The 21,349-nt window shown below is 41.0% G+C and overlaps 1 protein-coding gene across 3 annotated transcripts in view; it reads right to left on the reverse strand.

The window, feature by feature from the left end:
- Nucleotides 1–955: 955 nt before the first annotated feature.
- Nucleotides 956–21,349, reverse strand: part of usp48 (ubiquitin specific peptidase 48) — a 145,478-nt gene continuing 125,084 nt past the window's right edge. For all 3 annotated transcript variants that reach the window (XM_062544853.1, XM_062544852.1, XM_062544854.1), the window contains 8 exons: nucleotides 18,776–18,903; nucleotides 14,415–14,521; nucleotides 14,187–14,288; nucleotides 13,888–14,067; nucleotides 12,835–12,960; nucleotides 8,420–8,468; nucleotides 8,307–8,333; nucleotides 956–1,607 (listed from right to left, as the gene is read on the reverse strand). In XM_062544853.1, coding sequence (XP_062400837.1) covers nucleotides 1,585–1,607; nucleotides 8,307–8,333; nucleotides 8,420–8,468; nucleotides 12,835–12,960; nucleotides 13,888–14,067; nucleotides 14,187–14,288; nucleotides 14,415–14,521; nucleotides 18,776–18,903 — 742 coding nt within the window. In that variant the 3' untranslated portion in view covers nucleotides 956–1,584. The remainder of the gene's footprint in view (nucleotides 1,608–8,306; nucleotides 8,334–8,419; nucleotides 8,469–12,834; nucleotides 12,961–13,887; nucleotides 14,068–14,186; nucleotides 14,289–14,414; nucleotides 14,522–18,775; nucleotides 18,904–21,349) is intronic.

The following is a 21,349-nucleotide window of genomic DNA, read 5'->3' on the forward strand; positions in this document are numbered from 1 at the left end:
CCGAGACCACCTCCTCAGCTGGGTCTCGGTCCGCTTGTTTGGTCCACACCAGAGTGCGAGTGATTGTATTCACACCAGTCAAAAAGGTCCGAACCAAGCAAGAGACGAACTTGAGTTACTTGAGTAACTAAACAAGGCAGGTGTGAATACGCCTATAGAAATTATATGGTCGCTCAGAAACACTGCCCATAAAGTTGCCCCATGCATCATCACAATAAAGAGACCCTATTCAACATTTTCATAGTCATAAAATCACTTAAGAATTGTTTTGCTTGACTGACCAGTTTTATCGAAAACAGTAATATTTCCTCCCGCCCCCAGTGTCCCTACCCGCTATTGCAGCCTTGCAGTTTGTTAGGAGGCGATCGCTCCTTGTTTACATCTGGAAATCTGAAACGCGTAAGGATTAAGAAGAACCACGCTTGCAATTTATAAATATATAGCCTATATATGTCTAAATATACACGCTAAAACTGTAGGGGAAGCTCTGCAGAGAAATATGCAAGCATAAAACGAGCGAAAACGAAAAGCGAAACCGGAGATGAAATCGCCAATCCTGCATAGTTTCTCTTTAAGGTAGAAAAATATAAATAAAAAATAAACAGAATAAATTTAAACTAGTTCTATAAAGCACATGTTACAGATAAGGTACATGTTAATGGGAGTGTGTGTGTGTGTGTGTGTGTGTGCGTGTATGTGTGACTGACCACTGCACATTTTCCTAATGTCATGCTACAATTGTAGACTGGGTAAACCCAGCCCAATCTGCCAGTGATAGGATTTCTTGGATTTTCAAGGGGTCCTGGGCTGAAAAGGTTAGACCCTGGAGTAGTGCATTCAACTCAACAAATGGCTGCGCTGATGGCGACAGGGTTAATCTCAATCTTAACCGAGATTTGAGAAGCAGTCTGGTGTTAACCAGGTTAGTGAAAACTTACAATGCTAAAAAACAGGATTTTTTTAGGGAAGAGAATAATTTTATTGCTCATAAGAAATATCATAAAGAAAGCTACACACCATCTTCTGCACCCTGTTCAAGATTGCAGGTAAAATTGTTTCAAAAACACTTTCTAACACCATTCAAGTTCTCACTCATAGTGCATGTAACTCCCACATCCATACATTGGTGAATCTTAGGCATACAAGGAAAGGTCATTTCCATTATTTATAAGCTTCTCATGGATGCTTCAACATATCTGACTTAACTGGAGAGAACATATGTATCACCTTAAGAAGATAATTAGAAGACATCATGTAATTTCTCCACAAAACCCTTCCCTTCAAGTGGAAAGAAATGGATTGCTATGGAACATTTCACATATCACTCAAAGAGACAATTGGATGTCTTTGCAAAACAACTTTAGTCTTACAAAAGCAAAACAAATTTGTCTAGACACTTAATGAAAGACACATCTGTAGAACTGGCATTACAGTCAAAGTCCAATGACAATGGTGACAAATAATAAAAAACATAAAATCGAAAATTCCCATCTTAGAAGTTACCCTATCATTAGCAATCTTGAAAATATTCTAACTTTTATCAACACGTGAACATGAATACAGAATCTGATTATGTTTTTTTTTTCAGTGTCCCAGGAGTCCTGTGCCTGAAACAAACAAAAGGAAAAATAACTAATGTTCAGTAAGTGGAATTACCCAAATGTATAATGTAAATGTACATGTAGAGATGGTTTGTCCCAAATTGTTGATTCTGTCATTATCCACTCTGCCTGTGTAAATGGGAAAGGACATTTCCTTAAAAGAAACACTCCAGCCTAGGGCTGGACGATACAGCTGAAAACTGTATCACAATAGAAGTGTTTCATATCAGTTGATATCGATATTTACTGTCTTTTTTTTTCTTTTTTTTAACCTATTTGAAATAAGGACCAGGAAAAACTAAATGTTAAATTGAAAACACTTCTATTTTAAACTTAAGTGAGGTGATTAAAATCAGAGGAAGGTTATCAATGAAGGCAAACGAGGAAAAGAAAAGAACACAAAAAAGGATAAAAAGTCCGCACACCAGTATAGCTCCCAGTGATAGTTTATTGAAGCAATGCATTGTGTTTAAGCCTGAGGAAGAGCGTATTGCTCGAAACGTTGCTTCAATAAACTATCACTGGGAGCTATACTAGTGTGCGGACTTTTTATCCTTTTTTGTATGGCCTTTTTGAAGTTCCGCCACCCAGGTTGAATAGGATGTGCGTGGATTGTCTACTTTTTAAAGAAAAGAACACAACCATAAAAAACACTCAAATAAACTAGATGTACCGCATAGCGGAACAAAATATGAGCGCCGTTCTGCACTCTCTCCACAAAAATAAAACTTCATTCAGAGCTCCATACAGAGCTCCATTCTAAAGCTGCCAAATTCCACAAACAGGCTCAATCGTCAAAATTTCGGTGTCAAACACTCGTTTTCATGCTAGGCAATACAGAACACGGGCTTAAAGTGTAAAATACCGAAACATTCCTTTAACACTAGAAGCGCCGTGCCGTTCTGACCCACTTATACCTAGAAGCGCCGCGCCCCGGTCATTTGACCGCTTTGACGATCTACTAGAAGCGCCGTGCTGGTGTGAACTACTTAAAGCGCGGCGAGGCGGTCAAAAGACCGCCGAGTCCTTAGAATGGGAGGCTGTTACTTACACATAATGATAGCTAGATGGCGCTTCGTGCACAAATCAAATCGTTTGGTCATAAATTCAGTTTGCAGTAAGCCATGCGTCATTCGTGTCAGACCGGGTTGTTGATAGTCTGTGGTTGTTTCATTATGACATACAGTACGTTTTAGTTATCTGTTAATTTATTTGTGTTGATTTGTGTTGTTTGAGGTAAAAACTCTGGAAGAGTTCTTGAACAAGCCTTAAGCAAAGTTGACTTTCAACTTTTTCATAGCATTTCATTTTTTATATTTCGTTTTTACATTTTGTGCTACTTAGAAATGTTATTTATAGGCTATTTTAAAATGGAGGCATGCCTTCTGTGATAGGAGCCTGACCCGACGGGAGGGGAAGGATGAAAAATGTCGACCCAACACCAATTTTCATTCATTTAGGGAGAAGCATCTAGGTCTAGCTACCTCGGAGGGAGGGAGATAGATAGAGCTATGCTGAGCAGGCATAGGCGCGAGGTGTAGCCAATTAAAAAATGATGAGTGAAAGATATTCTCCGTTTTGCGAATGTGTAGGCTGTTTGCGATGTCTGCTGAAAAAAAGCTATGGCTTATTGTTTCTAAAATTTATGCTAACTTCTATGTGAATTCGAGATTCAGAATTGAGACACACATTTTCACATAACAGTATTGCAGAGCTGTAGCCCACTGGTTAAAGCTTCAGCCTTGAAACCCAGTGGTTGCTGGTTCGTTTCCCGACCTGTTTATGGCTGAAGTTATTTTGAGTAAGGCATCAATAAAGTAGGCTATATTCTATTCTATTCTTTTCTATTCACACAACTATACGCACGCTGGCGAATTCGAACATTCTGAAACGTGCATATGGGATGAAACATAATTGCGCATTCTTCCACGAGCCAGCCTATGCAGGGGACAGAGAGAGGGGGTGGGGAGGCAGTTAATTGTCCTCAATGCCGCGGTGATGTCTGTAGCCTAAGTAGCCTAGACGAGTGTATGGGGGAGGGGGAATGATCGGTTTCAAATAGGCTATGTTTGCAATGGATAGTGTGTTATGTATAGACCCCGAAGCCATTTGCTTTGAGAATAACGGCTGGCTGATGAAGTTGTTGGCTGACTAGCTGGCTCAGCAAAAACCTAAAAGTTTTCATGACTGATAATGGCTTTAGTTGCCACTTCATGTCAACAGATGTCTATATTGTAGCCGACTAGATCTCAACACACAATGTTATTGTATTGTTTTGGACAACGTTCTGCACGTTTCACTTCAATGTAGACTGCAGCGCAGCAATCTCTGGAAAGGAAACGGTGGAAGTCGCAGTATCCCATCGCGTTCAATGCTGTAAATCCGTCTGTTCCAGATTTGGTTCATATCAATATCATCAATCTTTGGTTTTGGTGTTTGTGCAACCGGGCCCTGAAGATTTAACAAAAGACTGAGCAGCCCTACGTAGGAATTAGGAAAGTATGTAAGGCGAGATCAAATTAGGCTACCTTGTTTGCTTCTTTCCCCCAGGCTATCGTTTATTTTTCGCGTGTGTCTCTATGACATCATTATTTTTAGATGCAAAAAGTCTAACTGGCTTGTCGGATGGCGGCTCAATTTTGCTCCGAAAATTATTGGCTGGCAAAATAATGTTTCGTTAATGGTAAACGGTATTGTGATTCATCCGTTTATTTCAGATAGTTTGTTATTAAAAACCATTAACAAAAAATAATTATTCGTCGACGTTGAAAAACGGTCAGTGAATTCAGTCAATATAAGCTACATTATTTCGCTCTTGCCAAGTTGTGAACCTGGGTCTCCTGCGTCTTGGTCGGGCGAGTTAACGTTGCGCCACTTAACGTTTTGTACTTCTAGCAATTGGAAATAGGTATTTGAAGCGACGCAACTCAGTTAGTCCAGCAAATATGGAAGAAAATGCTTATACATTAGTCTGAGCTTTAAAAGATAGCCTACAAATAGAAGATAAGATATACAACTATGAATGTACATAGGCATACGCGCCCTACGTAGATAAATAGGCTACGACAAACACGTACACACGTACGCCTGCCTAATAGAACAACGTCGCAACGTTTTCAAAACTTGCATTTTACCACTGTAAATCGCCTCCATAGACTATGCCATGTAAATGCAAAATAGTTATTAAAATAAATCACATATATAATGCATATTGCACACATATAAACTACATGTTTTATGGTGAAATATTATTCTCATGCCCGACTGACAGGAAACCCTTGCGACATCTGCTGTGAGAAAAGAGAATAGCAGCCTGGACAAACATGGCCGAAAGTGAGAGAACATAGTGTTGTCACTAGGGCTGGGACTCGATTAAAAAAATTAATCTAATTAATTAGAGGCTTTGTAATTAATTAATCGAAATTAATCGCATTTTAATTGTATATAAATATATGACCTGAGAACAGTGAGAAGTATTTTTTTTTCACATGGATTTTTAGTATAGCCTACTATTGGATAATGACTGAATACATAGGCCTAAGCTTAAGCAACAAAAATATTGTTTATTAATAAGTCAAACAGACCAGTGCAATTTTTGCCATAAAGTGTAGCAATACCATATTTAGAAATAGTACATTTTCAGAAATTCATGTAGCCTATAGATAGGTAGACCTTCTGTAAACTATAATACTGTGATATCCTGTTTATTGTGTCACCTGTTACCTTGAGTTGAGCTCATGAAATTGTTGTGTCCCTTTAAGGGGAACTGGGGGGCGGAGTTTACGTGTGTGCGTGTGTGCTTTTATGCGGTTCTGAGTGTGAAGTTTCTTTTAGGTCTATGAAAGTTGGACATGGAATTAGTTGCGGTGGATTACTGTTATAAGCGTGAGTTGTGGCTGTAACAGCAACTCGGTTGCTATTTGTTTAATAAATAAAGCTCAGAGGTTTCCCTCAAGTGTCTGGAGTTTGTCCACGCTAGCAGCTAGCTGCTTTATGTTTTGCACTGAGGTGATACCTGCGGTGATACGTCCTTGTTGCATAGGTTGCACACAACCATGCTCTTATCTACGCTTCCATCCGTTCGTTTTTTGTAACAACATTTCCCATCCACGGGGCCAACCAACGCGGTCACATCAGCTTCTTTGTTCATGTTCACTGTGCCACCGTGGTTTGTTTTGTCTGAACCGAACTCATGCGCGTTACTTGGTGCTCCAGTATAATCGGTCCGTCTGAAACTCATCCAGTGAGAAACGTTCCGCGGTGCAAAAATAAATAGGCATACGATTAAAATGCGTCAATTTTTTTAACGCATTAATGTTTGTGTAATTAATTAATCGTAATTAACGCGCTAAAGTCCCGGCCCTAGTTGTCACATAAGTGAGCGCAAAATAGCTCTAAACTAGCTTGTGCGGTGTGCTTTTGATCATGTAAAAATGATGGGTGATAAAACACGCGTATTTAGGAAAAGTCGTGAACGTAGGGTCCTGGAATTTAATCGAGTGAAAAGATTTTTTATTTTTTTTGTAATCACTGCGGTCAAAAGACCGCAGCCCGGCAGTTCTAGGTATATCTAGGTCAAACCTACACGGCGCTTCTAGTAATACGCGTCAGCGGTCAAATGACCGGCGCTTGGCGCTTCTAGTGTTAACACATCATTTGTGTTGCAACCTAGGTAGATCGCTCTGTCGTTCTTGGATTTGGTGTTGCTTGAAAAGGTAGTTCAAACTCTCAATCGCAAGCAAGGACGCAAAGTTTGGTGGTTTGAGCTACTGCCCCTGGACAGTCGCATTTGTGTCGTTCCTTGCTGCTTCCAGTTGGTGATGTCGTACACTCTGAAATTGCCCTGAGATAGGCGTCCGACAACAAGTAGCCTGCTGGGGGCAACAGCCAGGCCTATAATAATTTGTCAAACCCGGACTTGCTGAATCTAAAGCACTTTACCCAGTCAGTTGGTCAGTGAAGACCGCATTCCCCCATCCCCAAACTGCAACAAGACACTTGTCATTTTCCTTGTAGACAGACCCATGAATACACTGGACAGGCAACCGTGTTATGTTCCCAGAGCACGCTTTCTCTGGCTATGAAACTGATAATTTACGACACAATTGAACAGTAGGCTAATATGGAACCGCGGACCGAATGAAAAAGAAACTAAATATTTTCCAGATTAGAAAATAAGGGAAAAAAGTACGAGATTTGGCCAAATTTGGTTTTAGACCTAAACTGTTCACCAAAGGCCATCATCTCTGGCTCCAACTTGATAAAAACAAAAGTGCTATGATTTAGCCTAGTCTACTGTATGACTTCAACGAGTATCGTTTTGTAACTTACAGTACAGTATCAAATCAGACTGCCGCAGCGCTACAACGGACTTAAACTGCCACCTCATGGCGATAAGTTGTAATACATTTCACGCAGCTGCGTGAAATCACAGAAAGCCTGAGTGAAATGGCCACTTCTGAATTGGACACACTGTGGTTAACACAGGTCACACATTATGTCATCACAAAATTGGGCAAAGAACCTCACAGAGGCCAAATCTCACAAACCCTAGAAATTGGATTTTTAACTTTTGAAATTGTTTGCACATCAAAGCCAAACAATATTTGTGTTGAAATCACCAAACTGGAAGGTAGCTCATGGCACTGCTTGGCCCACTTATCACTGTTTGCAGCTATATCTTTGCTGTTTATCCATGGTCAGACAGATTGTGGAAATACCAACATACACCCTCATTGTCGTGACCAAAGCACAACAACTAGGGTGACCATGTGTCCTGATTCCGGGAGGACAGTCCGGTTTTCAAGCCCTTTGTCCGGACCTCTCTCGTGTGTACTCATTTTTGCCCTTTTGTCCTCATTTCGGGTAAAAAAAAAGGGGCAAAAATGAGGACGCACAAGAGAAGTCCGGACAAAGGGCTCGAAAACAGGACTGTCTTCCCGAAATCCGGACATATGGACACCCTAACAACAATAGCCAATGTCATTGTTGAAATTGTTTTCTGAAAGTCGTGACTAAGTTGAGTGCATCAAATCCTGGCTTAGCCTCTAATTATTCAGGATGTGTAGGCTACATTACTTGTCAGGCTATTACAAAACTGAACACAAGCCTGCAGCAGCCCATAAGTTCTGAAGTAGCCTAGGCAGTAGGGTTGGCTAACATTACGGCTACAGCCTAACAATATCCCATCCGTCATATAGCCAAATAATTCAGTTTACTGTGCCCCAGTAAAATCTTTAGTCCAGGTTCAATCAGTCAAATTTCTCGTGGAGTAGCCTACTCATCACACAAATGGCACACAGCAAATCACATGAACGAGTGAAATGCTTATTTTCTGAAGAGACACATATTTTTGCCTTGGGATCTACAACATCATGGTCTCTACAGAAATGAATTGACGCTATGATACCCATTCATTCTACAAAAGGAAAAAATAAGACCTTGTGAATGAAATTCAAGGCTTCGTAAAAACTAGATTCAATACTTTTAAGGACTTAATTTGACATTAAGACTTTATAAAGACCCTAGGTATCTCTTCCAAATGTTTGGGCACATCCCTGGGACAAAAGACATTGATGTTCACTGCTATTGCTGCTATTTTTCTATTGGTATAAGGATGAGTAAATAATGACAGAATTTACATTTGGCAAGAACAGTCTCATTTTCAACTAAAACATGATACATTTATGAAATGCATAATCTTACCTTTAAATCCCTCCTCAGGCAAACACACTGTAAAGCAACCCATTTGTCAGACTGAGTTATACAAATCGAAGTATAAAACATTTTCTGTAATATCACTGGAGTTCTAATCTTACCTTGGTAAACATCATCTATCGCTGAATAATCTGCTAAGGGTTCATCAGCCTGGAAAGAGAGATTTCATTACGATCGAACTGTGGAAATTAAACAACAAGTAACAAGTAGTTGTTCAAACAGCTGTTCTCGAATGTAACATACAGACAGCAAATTAAGTTGTTCATTCATTTATGCATGCATTATACAGTGGGTACGGGTTGAGAATGCACCTTCTCCCGCGGGACTCCCGAAGAGATCCCGCAGTGCGTCAAGACGATTTTTTTCGAGGCTAAGGCAATGTACCCAAACAACCACCAGGTGGCAGAAAGTTTCAACTGCATTTAATGATGAAGACCGCATATCCGTCAATAGTCGACTCCTTAATCTCATTGAATCATTAAAATGAAGGTGATGACTGGCGAAATTATTCAAACGACACTTCAATGAACCATTGTTGAAATGAATGAAAATGGTTATAGAAATCGCCTACAGCCAGCGTTATAAGAAATATATAAGTAATAGTTAAAGTCTTCTTCCGTATTAAACAGATAGCCTACGGGACGCTCTTTGTTCCGTAGGCTATTTTAAGGAACTACTCAATGCACACACACTGGGTAAACTGGCGCGCTACAAACATTAAAATGTCAAATCATATTTATTTCTCTTTGTCGCCATGATATTGGGGGAAACGCGGAGAGGCGAGATGGTCAGTCCTCGTATTTTTTCTTCGCGTTTCGTTATAAGAAATATATAAGTAATAGTTAAAGTCTTCTTCTGTATTAAACAGATAGCCTACGGGACGCTCTTGTTCCGTATTTTAAGGAACTACTCAATGCACACACACTGGGTAAACTGGCGCGCTACAAACATTAAAATGTCAAATCATATGTATTTCTCTTTGTCGCCATGATATTGGGGGAAACGCGGAGAGGCGAGATGGTCAGTCCTCGTATTTTTTCTTCGCGTTTCGTTATAAGAAATATATAAGTAATAGTCAAAGTCTTCTTCTGTATTGAACAGATAGCCTACGGACGCTCTTTGTTCCGTATTTTAAGGAACTACTCAATGCACACACACTGGGTAAACTGGCGCGCTACAAACATTAAAATGTCAAATCATATTTATTTCTTTGTCGCCATGGTAGGCCTATTGGGGGAAACGCGGAGAGGCGAGATGGTCAGTCCTCGTATTTTTTCTTCGCGTTTCGTCATAAGAATATATAAGTAATAGTTAAAGTCTTCTTCTGTATTCTCTGCCACATTCGACAACAGCATTCAAGTTCCTTCTCAGCACGATGACGTGACTTTGCTTGCTGTTGGCCCAGAACAACATGCTCGAATTCACCAACAGAGTCGCGGCAACGTTGGTAGATACGGATGCCTGCTCTTCAGAGCCATCACCACAAAGGAGCACTACAGAGCCTGGTGCAAAACCACCAACTGGGATGGATCGAAGGGCAAGCAAGCACTGCCACACAACGTCAAGACCTTTGTGTTGTCAACACTAAGCAGAAAGTTTCCTACGATGGGGAGAAGTGGCCGCAAGGACTGCATCGATAAGATCAACGAATGCCTTCGCAAGCCCCGAAACCCTGACGATACATTTTCTTTCCTTTAATTCAATAAAACATTGTTTATCTGAAGAACTTTTCCGAGGTTGTCTTGTCTACCAAATCCTAAACTTAAATAGAGTAAACATTTTATCTTATGAAAAAACTCTTAGGGGGAACAGTTAGGCAGCCCTTCCTCCATTATCGTAGTAGGACTATAGGCAATTTATTAGAGGGGTCAAAAAAACTCATAAAGTAGCCTAGGCTAGACTAAATGTGTCACTTTAGTGATTGGCTCTTTCAAATGCAAATTAGGTGGATGGGCTTTTGAATGGGCCTGCTGCAGGTGAGAGGACAAATCCTAAGAATTTATTGTTTTTAGAAAGTGCCATTATCATTGCCATATTCTCTTAAAACATAGGTTATATATTTGAAAACGAGTTGATTAAAGGCTTCTAATGGTGTTTCTATAATATGATAAAAGCAGAGATTGAGATGTGTGTTTGGAACAGTTTTTCAAATCCCCCGGGGATATTTAGACTCCAGGGTGTTAAGCACTCATTCACAACTGTCCCATCGCTAAATGCTCTCTTGTGTTGCGTGATCACACAAGTATACCTGTCGTAGTGTGCTTTTAATTTGATAGGCCTAATTATTATCTCCGCCAAGGATATAACAAAGTCTATGGATTTGCTATCCAGTAGCCTAATAATTAGGCTATGTGCCACGTCCGATTTCGCAAGTGGTGTAGCCGCCTGTGAGATTCATTTCATGAAGAGCAATTGTCTTGTGCGATCATTCCCCCTCCCCCACACTCGTCTAACCAGTTCACTACATTATAGCCTATATGCGGCACTGAGGACGACACTTGAGCCCGACACTATGTCAATGTAAAAATGTGTGTGAGTGCGCGCTGAACCACGAATTAACATATTAACTTTTCTTTTCAGCAGACATCGCAAACATAAAATGAATCTCAAAACAGAAAGTCTTTCATTTTTTTTAATAAATCGATGCATTTTGTTTTGATGATTTCCGGAGAGGTGCCTCGACTGGGTTTCGAACCCCGGTCGCTGGCGCACGACTCCTATGCTTCAACCACTTGCGCCACAGATGGATGTGAACTTTAAGAGGCTTTATTCGGCATATGTACTTGAAACGCCGATCAAAAGTTCTGACATGTTAAACTCACGTTAGTTATTAATTCACCACATGATAACATGCTGTCATATAGCTTGACGCCCAGCAGCCTATGGTAGTCTATGCCTATCTCTGAATCAACATGAACATGCATACGATACATACGTTGCTAGAAACTTATTTTGCGGAGCTAGGCCTGCTAGTCGATGGTTACAATGAATTACCCTCACTGCCCTATCGCATATCTGACCATCCATTGTTACAATGTTACAAAATGCGCGATCTTCTCCATGCATGTAGCCTACGGTTATAAGTAAAGTGACAAGCATAGGCATGTAGGCTATTAAAGAGATTTCTGTTAAATACATTTGATTTTCAGTCGTCAAAAGTGGTGGGGACAAAATCTGTGATAACAAGTGCTGGCTACCCAGCGTCGCCGTTAAAATGAACATGCCTCCGTTTTAAAATAGCCTACACATTTCTAAGTATTCCTAGCATGTAAATGTTGCCAAAATGTCCATCTTGTCCATCTCTTTCGTCTTCGCCTTGACGTTGACAATAATAGCCTATTCACGGAAATGCGGTCTTGTAACCGTAATGAATTCATGAATTAATCTAAGGTTGCCTTTCGAGTATTTCAGGTTGAATTGAAGGCTATTTCCTTCTGATAGGCCTATATGTTTCTAAAACCATTTTCATTCATTTCAACAATGGTTTATTGAAACGTCGTTTGATTAATTTCGCCAGTCATCACTTTAATTTTAATGATTAAATGAGACGGATATGCGGAGCATTTCTCTCCCTCTCCATTGACCAAAACGTTGCTCTGGCATCTCTGCTGGACTGACTGAGTTATAGGCTACGTCGAGTGAGAGAGCTGTGAGGTAGGCTGTAAACATTCGAAAACTCTGCAACTGCAATCTAACATGCCGAGCGTCATGTCTCTTTTCTCCGCTTGTCACCAGCGCGGTGTCCTCGGGTTTTTCCATGAGCCGAACCTTCATATTATTAGGGCGGTCTATGTTGCTCCCTTGGGGTTGCAGTTTTCCCGATGCTTCGGGAGTCCCGATGTGCGGGAAAGAAAGGAGCATTCTCAACCCGTACCATCTGTATGATGAAACTGGAGAAACAAATTACCAGAACTTCTGGGACTAGCCATATGACATTTCTATGATATCCAAAAATACCAACTCAACAAGTTTAGTGCATTGGATCAGTAGAAAAATGTATACTGTTAATTGATTATTTCAATTTTAAGTACAATACAGATGAATTCGATGAACATATGGCAGAAAAAGAATACAAATGCACTAATAAGCATGAGCTAAGAATAAATGTGTCTGTCTGTGCTCACACTTTACATACTGAATGACCATTGAGAATCCTACAATCCAACCATGTCCCATGAAAAAAAAAAAAATGTTAAGATTTTTTATTTCTTAATTTACTATCAAAATGTTCTGTTTTTCCTTAATTCAGTCTATTCATCTAACTTTTACTATGAGTTTGCAAAGTCTCTTTTCACTTCTACTTCTGGAGTAATGCTGCTGTTGGGCGCAGCCTCCAAATACAGATCATCAGCAAACATCTTGCAGTGCCACTTAAATTATGACATAAATGAGTAAAGTGGGTATAGATGTACAAGCTAAAATCACAAGAGGTCACAATGTATGTATTTCATTCGATTCATACTAATTCTAGGGCTTTTGCGAATGTTGCCTGTGATACTTTATCTGAGCTGTATACCTTCAGGCAGATGATGCTGTCTGGTATCACCCCTAGGCTACCCAGAGTAGCAGAGTCATCAGTAAGGCTGCGGCCATCTATGGACAGGTTTTGGTCAAATGGAGCAACAGAAAAGGCATGCATGATCTGAAAAAGAAGAAATGTAGGTGTCAGACTGCAAGAAAGACACAAATTAACAATTTCAAACAGTAATTCTATGCCAACTCAATTACAAACTCCCTTGATGGACTTTTTATTTCAACAGTTCTTTCAATCTCAACCTCTGCTCACACCACTTTCTAGAAGCACATTGTCATATAGGAGTTGAACTGGGTGCCATCCCCAAACTGTTCCTACAAAGTTGGGAGCATGGAGTTGTTAATCTCTTGGTTAATTCTGAAGAATTCAAGAGTTCCTTTCACTGGAACTAATGGACCCCTTCCTGTTCCAACATGACTGTGCATCAGTGCGCAAAGCAAGGTCCATAAAGACATGGACGACAGAGATTGGTGTGGATGAACTTGACTGGCCTACACAAAGTCCTGACATCAACCCAACGGAACACCTTTGGGATGAATTAGAGCAGAGACTGAGAGCCAGTCTCCTCGTCCAACATCAGTGTGCAACCTCACAAATGCGCTTCTGGAAGAATGGTCAAAAATTCCCATAAACACACTCCTAAACCTTGTGGAAAGCTTTCCCAGAAGAGTTGAAGCTGTTATAGTTGCAAAGGGTGGACCGACATCATATTAAACCCTATGGATTAAGAATGGGATGTCATTGAAGTTCATACGTGAGTCAAGAAAGGTGACCAAGTACTTTTGGCAATATAGTGTATGTATGCATATGTGTTTGTATGCATCTATCTAACTATCTAATTACAAATGGTCTGGACTCGTGGTCTATTGTCAGATAAAATAAAAATTGTTTCAAATTATTATGATTTTGTTTTGTACTGAAAGTATTTGTGAATCGGAGATCTCTGAAAAATCAAGAGGTAGCACCAGTTACTGGATCCCACAAAAAAACACATTCATATTTAGAAAAGACTGCAGAATAATGTATTTCTCTCACCTGTATTTTGAGCTCCTTGAGTGTTTGGTTGGCAGAGACAATGAGGGCTTTCTCTCCTCGAAGCTTGTGATGACGCGTGCTCCTGCGGATGCCTTTGTCTGTGGGTGCCCTAGCTACTGGATGCACCGCAGAACCCACACCACTGCTGTCAATCTTTTTCCGCTTGGCACCATTTTCCAACTTGGGTTTGATGGTAGGGGTGGAAAGAGATCAGGGGGGATGAAGTGGATAATATGGGAAGTTGTCCTGTAAATACACTGTTTATAATGATGGACAAAAATTAAGTGAGCAACTCTCACCTGGCTAAAATCTGGGTCTTTCTCTCCATCAACTTTGGCTTCCGTATCTTCTTCTGCTTCCGAACCGCTTATATTAAGGGATGGGGCATCATCCTTCAATGCCTGGGGGGGAGGGGGGGAGGGGAGAAAATGACAAAATACTATTCTTCCTACTAGAAATACTACAGCATAAAGACAGGCCTTTGTGACAATGGTATTGCATCTCTCTAGCAGTGATGGGATTCTTACCCTTTTGTTGTTGATGACTTTGCGCACATAGACTGTAGCCTGAGTGTACTCTCTCATGTCTCTCTGCTGTTGGAACATGAAGCCTTCTCGGCATTCCTGACACAAATCTGAAAAGTATTAACAACAACAACACAGTACAGCACTTTTCAAGATACTCAGCACTTCATAGTGACAGGGGAACCACACTAACCACAACCAATGTGTAGCACCCACCTGGGTGATGCACAGCAGCCATTATGCACCAGAACACTCTGCACACACCAGCTTGAGGTGGAGAGTGAGGCCAATTACACTGGGGGGATGATTAGGGGGGCAGGTTGAATGAGTCAGGTTGGGAATTGAGCCAGGACACTGTATATACACTATATTGTGTGGCGCAGTAATATCTTCACTCTTGCACTTTCAGTTTCACTTTGGAGTGAGGATGTTACTGCGCAGAGTCTGAGTGCTCCCAATATTATATAAATGCACTTAATTAGAAGGGGCCGGTTTTACCTCTACGTTCATATTTGTGAACCGAACGCAGTATCGTCCCTGACAAAAATGACTCGCGTGGTAGCCAGGCGCCTTATCCAAACGTCAACTTAGCGCTGTGTTCAAGATTCTGAAGCAAGTGCTAAGACTCCAATTGGCCCAGAGAAGTGTCCATTACAAGAATTAGCCAATAATGTTTCGCAATTCAAGCCTGCATTGCATACAGATTAAGGGCAGCCTGCAGCTTTCACCCCCCCCCCCCCCCCCCCAAATATAAAAACTCTCCGGTTCTGCGCGATTCACGTGAATGACCCAATTGACCAAGAAAACGGCGATCGCTGAAAAGCGACAAGTTTGCAGGTCTGTATTATTGCAAAGTCTATAAAATAAATAGATTTTCACCTACAGGCCTATTTTATTTACTTATTTCTACATTCCTCATCAGGAAGCTGTCTGACCTTGGCCTCTTCTCTCATATCTGCCGCTGGATTATGGACTTCTTAATCAACAGACCCCAATGTGTGAAGCTCGGCCCCCACAAATCCTCCACCCTCACTCTCAGCACCGGCTCCCCTCAGGGCTGTGTGTTGAGTCCTCTGCTGTACTCATTGTACACCTATGACTGTAAGCCCTCCTACCCCAGCAACACCATCATAAAGCTCGCCGACGACACCACACTGGTTGGACTCATTACAGGAGGAGATGAGGCGGCCTACAGATCTGAGGTCCAAAGACTAGTCACATGGTGCACTGAAAACAACTTGTCTCTCAACACTGGGAAAACCAAAGAACTAGTTATAGACTTCAGAAAGTGCAGCGCCGACCCCCTCCCTCTCCTCATCAATGGGGACCCTGTAGAGAGGGTACACAACTTCAAATTCCTGGGAACCCTGACCTCGGACCGACTCACATGGACAGACAACACCACAGCAGTGGTAAAGAAGGCACAACAGCGCCTGCATTTTCTCAGACTTCTTAAAAAAAACAACTTGTCTGAGAAGCTGATGGTGCTCTTCTACCGCTCCTCCATAGAGAGCATCCTGGTGTACTGTGTGTCTGTATGGTATGCTGGATGCTCTGCAGCAGACAAAAAGCGTATACAGAGAGTGATCAACACAGCACAGAAGATCATTGGTTGTTCTCTACCCTCACTAGAGGAAACTGCCAACTCAAGACTGCGCTCAAAAGCCACAAAAATCACACAGGACTGTTCTCACCCTGGTCACTCACTGTTTGAACTCTTGCCCTCAGGGAGACGTTATAGATGTCTAAAAACAAGGACTAGCAGGTTTAGGAATAGCTTCTTTCCCAAGGCAATATCAATTTTAAATGAAGCTAAACTTTTTTAATAATGCTATTTGCATTGTTACTCAGCACTTTACCCTCATTTATTTACTATTAATTATCACATGCTTTTATTATTTTCATTATAATTTTTTAGGTCGTCAAAGCGGTCAAATGACCGGGGCTTCTAGGTATAAGTGGGTCAGAACGGCACGGCGCTTCTAGTGTTAAGCCTCAAAATACGTAATACATCTGCAGTAAATAAGGTAAACTACCTGCTTGTGATGACGTGCTAATGGTTTATCCCCAGTTGACACAAGTCCTTTTTCCATCAGAATTTCAAGCGCATTAACTCTTAAAGCGAATCATCTTTTAGCGATATAAGAAGCGCCAAGACGGTTTTCCATTCAAAAGAACAATTCTAGCGAATCAAAATGATGTCACCAGAGCCCTGTTAATACGCATATTTCTACAGCGCTAGATGGTTTTCCATCAACAGTTGTAGCGAATGTAGGGATGTAACGGTATGAAAATTTAACCCCACGGTTATAGTGACCAAAATTATCACGGTTTTCGGTATTATCACGGTTTTAAAAATTGTGTGTACAATATGTTAAGAAAGCGCTGATGGGTGTAGACAAGCTGAAATATTTTAGTTTAAAAAAGTGTGACAGTGTTTATTACATTAAAAATATAGGCAAACCCTTATTGCCTTCAGCAGGATACCGATCATTCACAGCAGTGGCAATCCTAGTCTCTGCTCAACACAGAAAATGGCTTGTCTTGTTTCTATTGCATATTTTGAATTCATAAACTTTATATATTTTGCTAATAGGCTAGTTTAGAATATGTTAGGATCTGCATAATTACTTATAGCTAAAAATATTCAGTAATTTGAATACTTCATATTGATTTTTAAACTATTACTTGTCTTTAATGACTTTAATGTTGTGTAGGTCTAATTGAGAGCCTGTCACTTTAAGAGATAAGTGAAGTACTGTAGGCTAATTATATTAACCTTCATTCGGTTTTAGTAAAGTAGTCACGCATACTGTAGTTCAAGGATATCCGTTTTCATTGAATAAAATGAATGTTCAAAAAATTAACAGGTCAAAGAAAATATTGCTGGGATCATAGAAAAGATAAGTGTCTTGCAATGTTAACTTCTATGATTTTGGTGCGCACTAGGCTACTGTACATTAATGATAGACATGACGCGTGAGCTAACTGGATAGTTATGATGGAACTCTCAAGATGTAAAGGTTTGCCAATATGCTGTGTAGCTTTTTTCGGAAATTGAACTAAACACTACAGTAGGCCTAAATGAACTATTGGTAGGTTACCGTGGCATTGTGCTCACTTTTTCCTTGGTTGGAAATGTTGGCTGCTTATAGCTTAACTTATGATTTGGAGTTTGGTATATCTGTTATATCCAATGAGTGACACCCAGCGCTCAACATAAAACTTCACGGCATTCTCCTGATAATGTTAGTGGAATAGCCTAGATTTAATGTGAACGTGTAGGCCTACATAAAAAGACGCAGAGTGGCTACATGATGCAGCGCACGTTTTGGGGTGAAAATGTTGCGCCCTTTAAAAGCAGGTGTAGCCTTATCCGAATCATGGTTAAATCCATCAATCAGACAACAGAATTAGTAAGGTAAGTTTTGTTTCATAGTTGCCTTCAGCTTGTGTCAAAAGCAGGCTCGGATGAAGCTGGGAGGAATTAAACACGCGGTTACCACACCGTAGTATCAACCGTGATAATAATGATATTCGAAATGAACACGGTAATTGTTATCGTCAACATTTTTATCATGGTTTACCGTCACACCGGTAATCGTTACATCCCTAAGCGAATGGAACACTTATTGCAAATTAATCAAAGGCAGAGTGTCTTTAAAGAGTCTTTATATGGCTCTGATCAAAGGTAGCGAGTGGTACACCATTGTGAGGTGAACGTCTTTGTATGCGCGAGACAGAACTCAGATTTTAGCGCCGACTTTGTGAACATTCTAAGCAGGCGTCACAGTAACTTATATCGCTACAAACCTTTTCCATCACATTTATATCGATTTAACTGTCCTTAATCCACCTCTGGCGAGCGAATTAACTTATCGCGACAAAACCGAGGTTAGAGCGATATAAGCCATTTTCCATCACATTTGTCGCACTAACTTTTGATTCGCACTAACTTTTGATGCGCATCGTTTTGAAGCGAATTAACTTTTTAATGGAAAAAGGGCTACACACCCCGATAATATCCGTAACACCGGAATGATTTGCCCTCAATTTGTGCTGTTTCGCCTCGTTGATAAAAGTGGACATCATCATGAATTGCATACTGAAGGCCTTCCTGTCGATTTCTTGAAGCAATATTACTTGACGCCCAGAAATGATCCAGCACACACTGTTGCACTCATGCCACACTTTATGACCAAACTTGTACAACGTAGCAACAGTAACTATGGGACTGATAATGGGAGGCAGGGTTTGGAATTGGTCAATGGTTGACTATACATTCAACAGCAGCATACAATAGTCAATACTGAAATTTCACATGGTTAATCGTTTATTACAATAATAAAAAGTGAATTTAATACCTGGTCGTGTGCGAAATTCAACAGTGTTGATACCATGTTCTGGCTTTATCCTGCTTATAGAAATAGGCTGGTCCACAAGGAAATGGGTCCTGATCACCTCCCACTCGTTCGGCCAGAGGAGAGCTATACTGTGTAGGAATAAATCAAACTAATATGAGACAAGATAGATAGATAGATGGATAGATAGACACCTTACTGATCCCCAAGAGGAAATTCAAGACAAGTCATCTAGACAAGAACAGCTAAACATTTTGCTACTGCTTAGATTTAGGCATGAAAACAAGAAAACAAAGATGCTATACAGGATTTTCAACCCACAGTACTGTAGATGCCTCAACACCACAAAATGTCATCATTTGACATCATTTGTCGTACTACAACGGAATTGACTCCCAATTGAGATTGAGAATAGGAAAATCCACCATTAACATCTCAAAGAAATACATACTGTACTTTTAACACTAGAAGAGCCATGGCGTTCTGATCCACTTATACCTAGAAGCGCCGCGCCCCGGTTATTAGACCGCTTTGACGTCCTACTAGAAGCGCCGTGCTGGTGTGAACTACTTAAAGCGCGGCTGAGGCGGTCAAAAGACCGCTGACTCCTCAGACTGGGACGCTGTTACTTACACATAATGATAGCTAGATGGTGCTTCGTGCACGAATCAAATCGTTTGGTCATAAATTCAGTTTGCACTAAGCCATGTGTCATTCGTGTCAGACCGTGTTGATAGTCTGTGGTTGTTTCATTATGACATAGGCTACAGAACGTTTGAGTCATCTGTTCATGTATGTGTGTTGATTTGTGTTGTTTGAGGTAAAAACTCTGGAAGAGTTCTTGAACAAACTTTAAGCAAACTTGACTTTCAACTTGTTCATAGTATTTTATGTTTTATATTTCGTTTTTACATTTTGTATGCTACTTAGAAATGTTATTTATAGGCTAGGCCTATTTTAAAACGGAGGCATGCGTTCTGTGATTAGGAGCCTGACCCAACGGAACCGAGGGGGGGGATGAACAATTTCGACCCAACACCGGTGTTGTTGGATCTCGAGATCCGTAACACCGGCCGCAGTTTGGGTTTGGCAGATTGCCTAATCTAAGCTCTAAAATGAATGGGTGGCTAGTTCTTATTCACTCCCCAAATTCACTTGTATTCATTTAATAGGTAGCCTATGTTCGTGCAGCCAAGAATGATCACAGACCTGGAACAAAGACGCCTAACCTTGTCTGGTTTCAATAACATAGCAGCCAGGATTTTATGCCGCATTTTACAGGCTACCGCGGCTACTTTCTAAAACAATTTTCATTCATTTAGGGAGCCGTGGCCTACTGGTTAGGGCTTCGGGCTTGGAGTCGGGGGGATACCGGTTCGATCCCCGACCAGTCCATGGCTGAAGTTTCCTACAGCAAGGCATCATGAAAGTATATATTTTGTTCTAGGCTATTCTTTTCACACAACTACACGCACGCAGGCAAATTCGAACATTCTGAAACGCATATGCGGTCAAACATGATTACGTATTCTTCCACGAGTTGCCCAAACAGCCAGCCTGCTCTGTCTCACAACTCAAACAACTAGGCCTAGCCTACTAAAAGATGCAGGGTGAAGAGAGAGGGGGGTTGGGGGGAGGTAGTAGTCCTCAATGCCACATATGTGATTAGGCAGTTGGTTAGACGAGTGTATGGGGGAGGGGGAATGATCCTATGCTAATGGGTCTTCTATTGAATGCCTCCATGTGCGAAGGTTTCAAATAGGCTATGTTTGCAATGGATAGTGTGTTATGTAGGCCTAAAGTGCTGCGCCAATCATCGGCCGTCTGTACCGTGTTTAAGCATCTTGCCTCTCCGAATCCGATGGAGACTGAACAATAATAATAGGCTAATAATAATAAGCAGCAATGTGGGGGCCAAGCAGTCAGGTCAGAAGGCCAGAGTTGCCATGGCAACTCAATACCGTTACGTCACTTCCGGTTCGGCAGCTTCACCGCCAATTTCAATTTGCTGTTGCGGGCGAAGGGTTTAAGATATCGTTGCGAAGCAAGGCCTTAGTTAGACTCGGGCTGAAGATCATCTGTGTGAATTTTCGTGAAGATTGGACAAATTTTACAACCTGTGAAAATGTTTCAGCGGTTTTAATTAAATTCAAAATGGCAGCCGAATTAATTACGCTGACGTCACAAGTTGAGTTGGGTCAACTTGGGACCTCCCAAGATATAACCAGACATCACTAGCAAGTTGTAATTCCATACACATCAACAGCTACAAGCCAAAAGGCCTTTTTGCTAATTGCAGCGCCCCCTAGAGGTCAAAGGTCACCAAATTTCTTGAGCCTCCTCCTGATGGGGTCTTAAGTCCATGTACCAAGTTTGGATTTGATGCTGAAATATGAGCCCTCATCCTGTTAGGCGGCTTTGCCGTGAAATTCGATTGGCTGTTACAGGCGAACGATTATAGTTCCGAAGAAAAAAAATCATTCCAGAATACAGGATGGATTGAGATTATGTGTGTGAAATTTGGTGTTGATCGGACAAAATCTGTAGGAGGAGAAGGCTTTTAAGTGTTTTTGAAAT

The sequence above is a fragment of the Sardina pilchardus genome, chromosome 9, assembly GCF_963854185.1.
Source record: "Sardina pilchardus chromosome 9, fSarPil1.1, whole genome shotgun sequence".
NCBI classification, from domain to species: Eukaryota; Metazoa; Chordata; class Actinopteri; order Clupeiformes; family Clupeidae; genus Sardina; species Sardina pilchardus.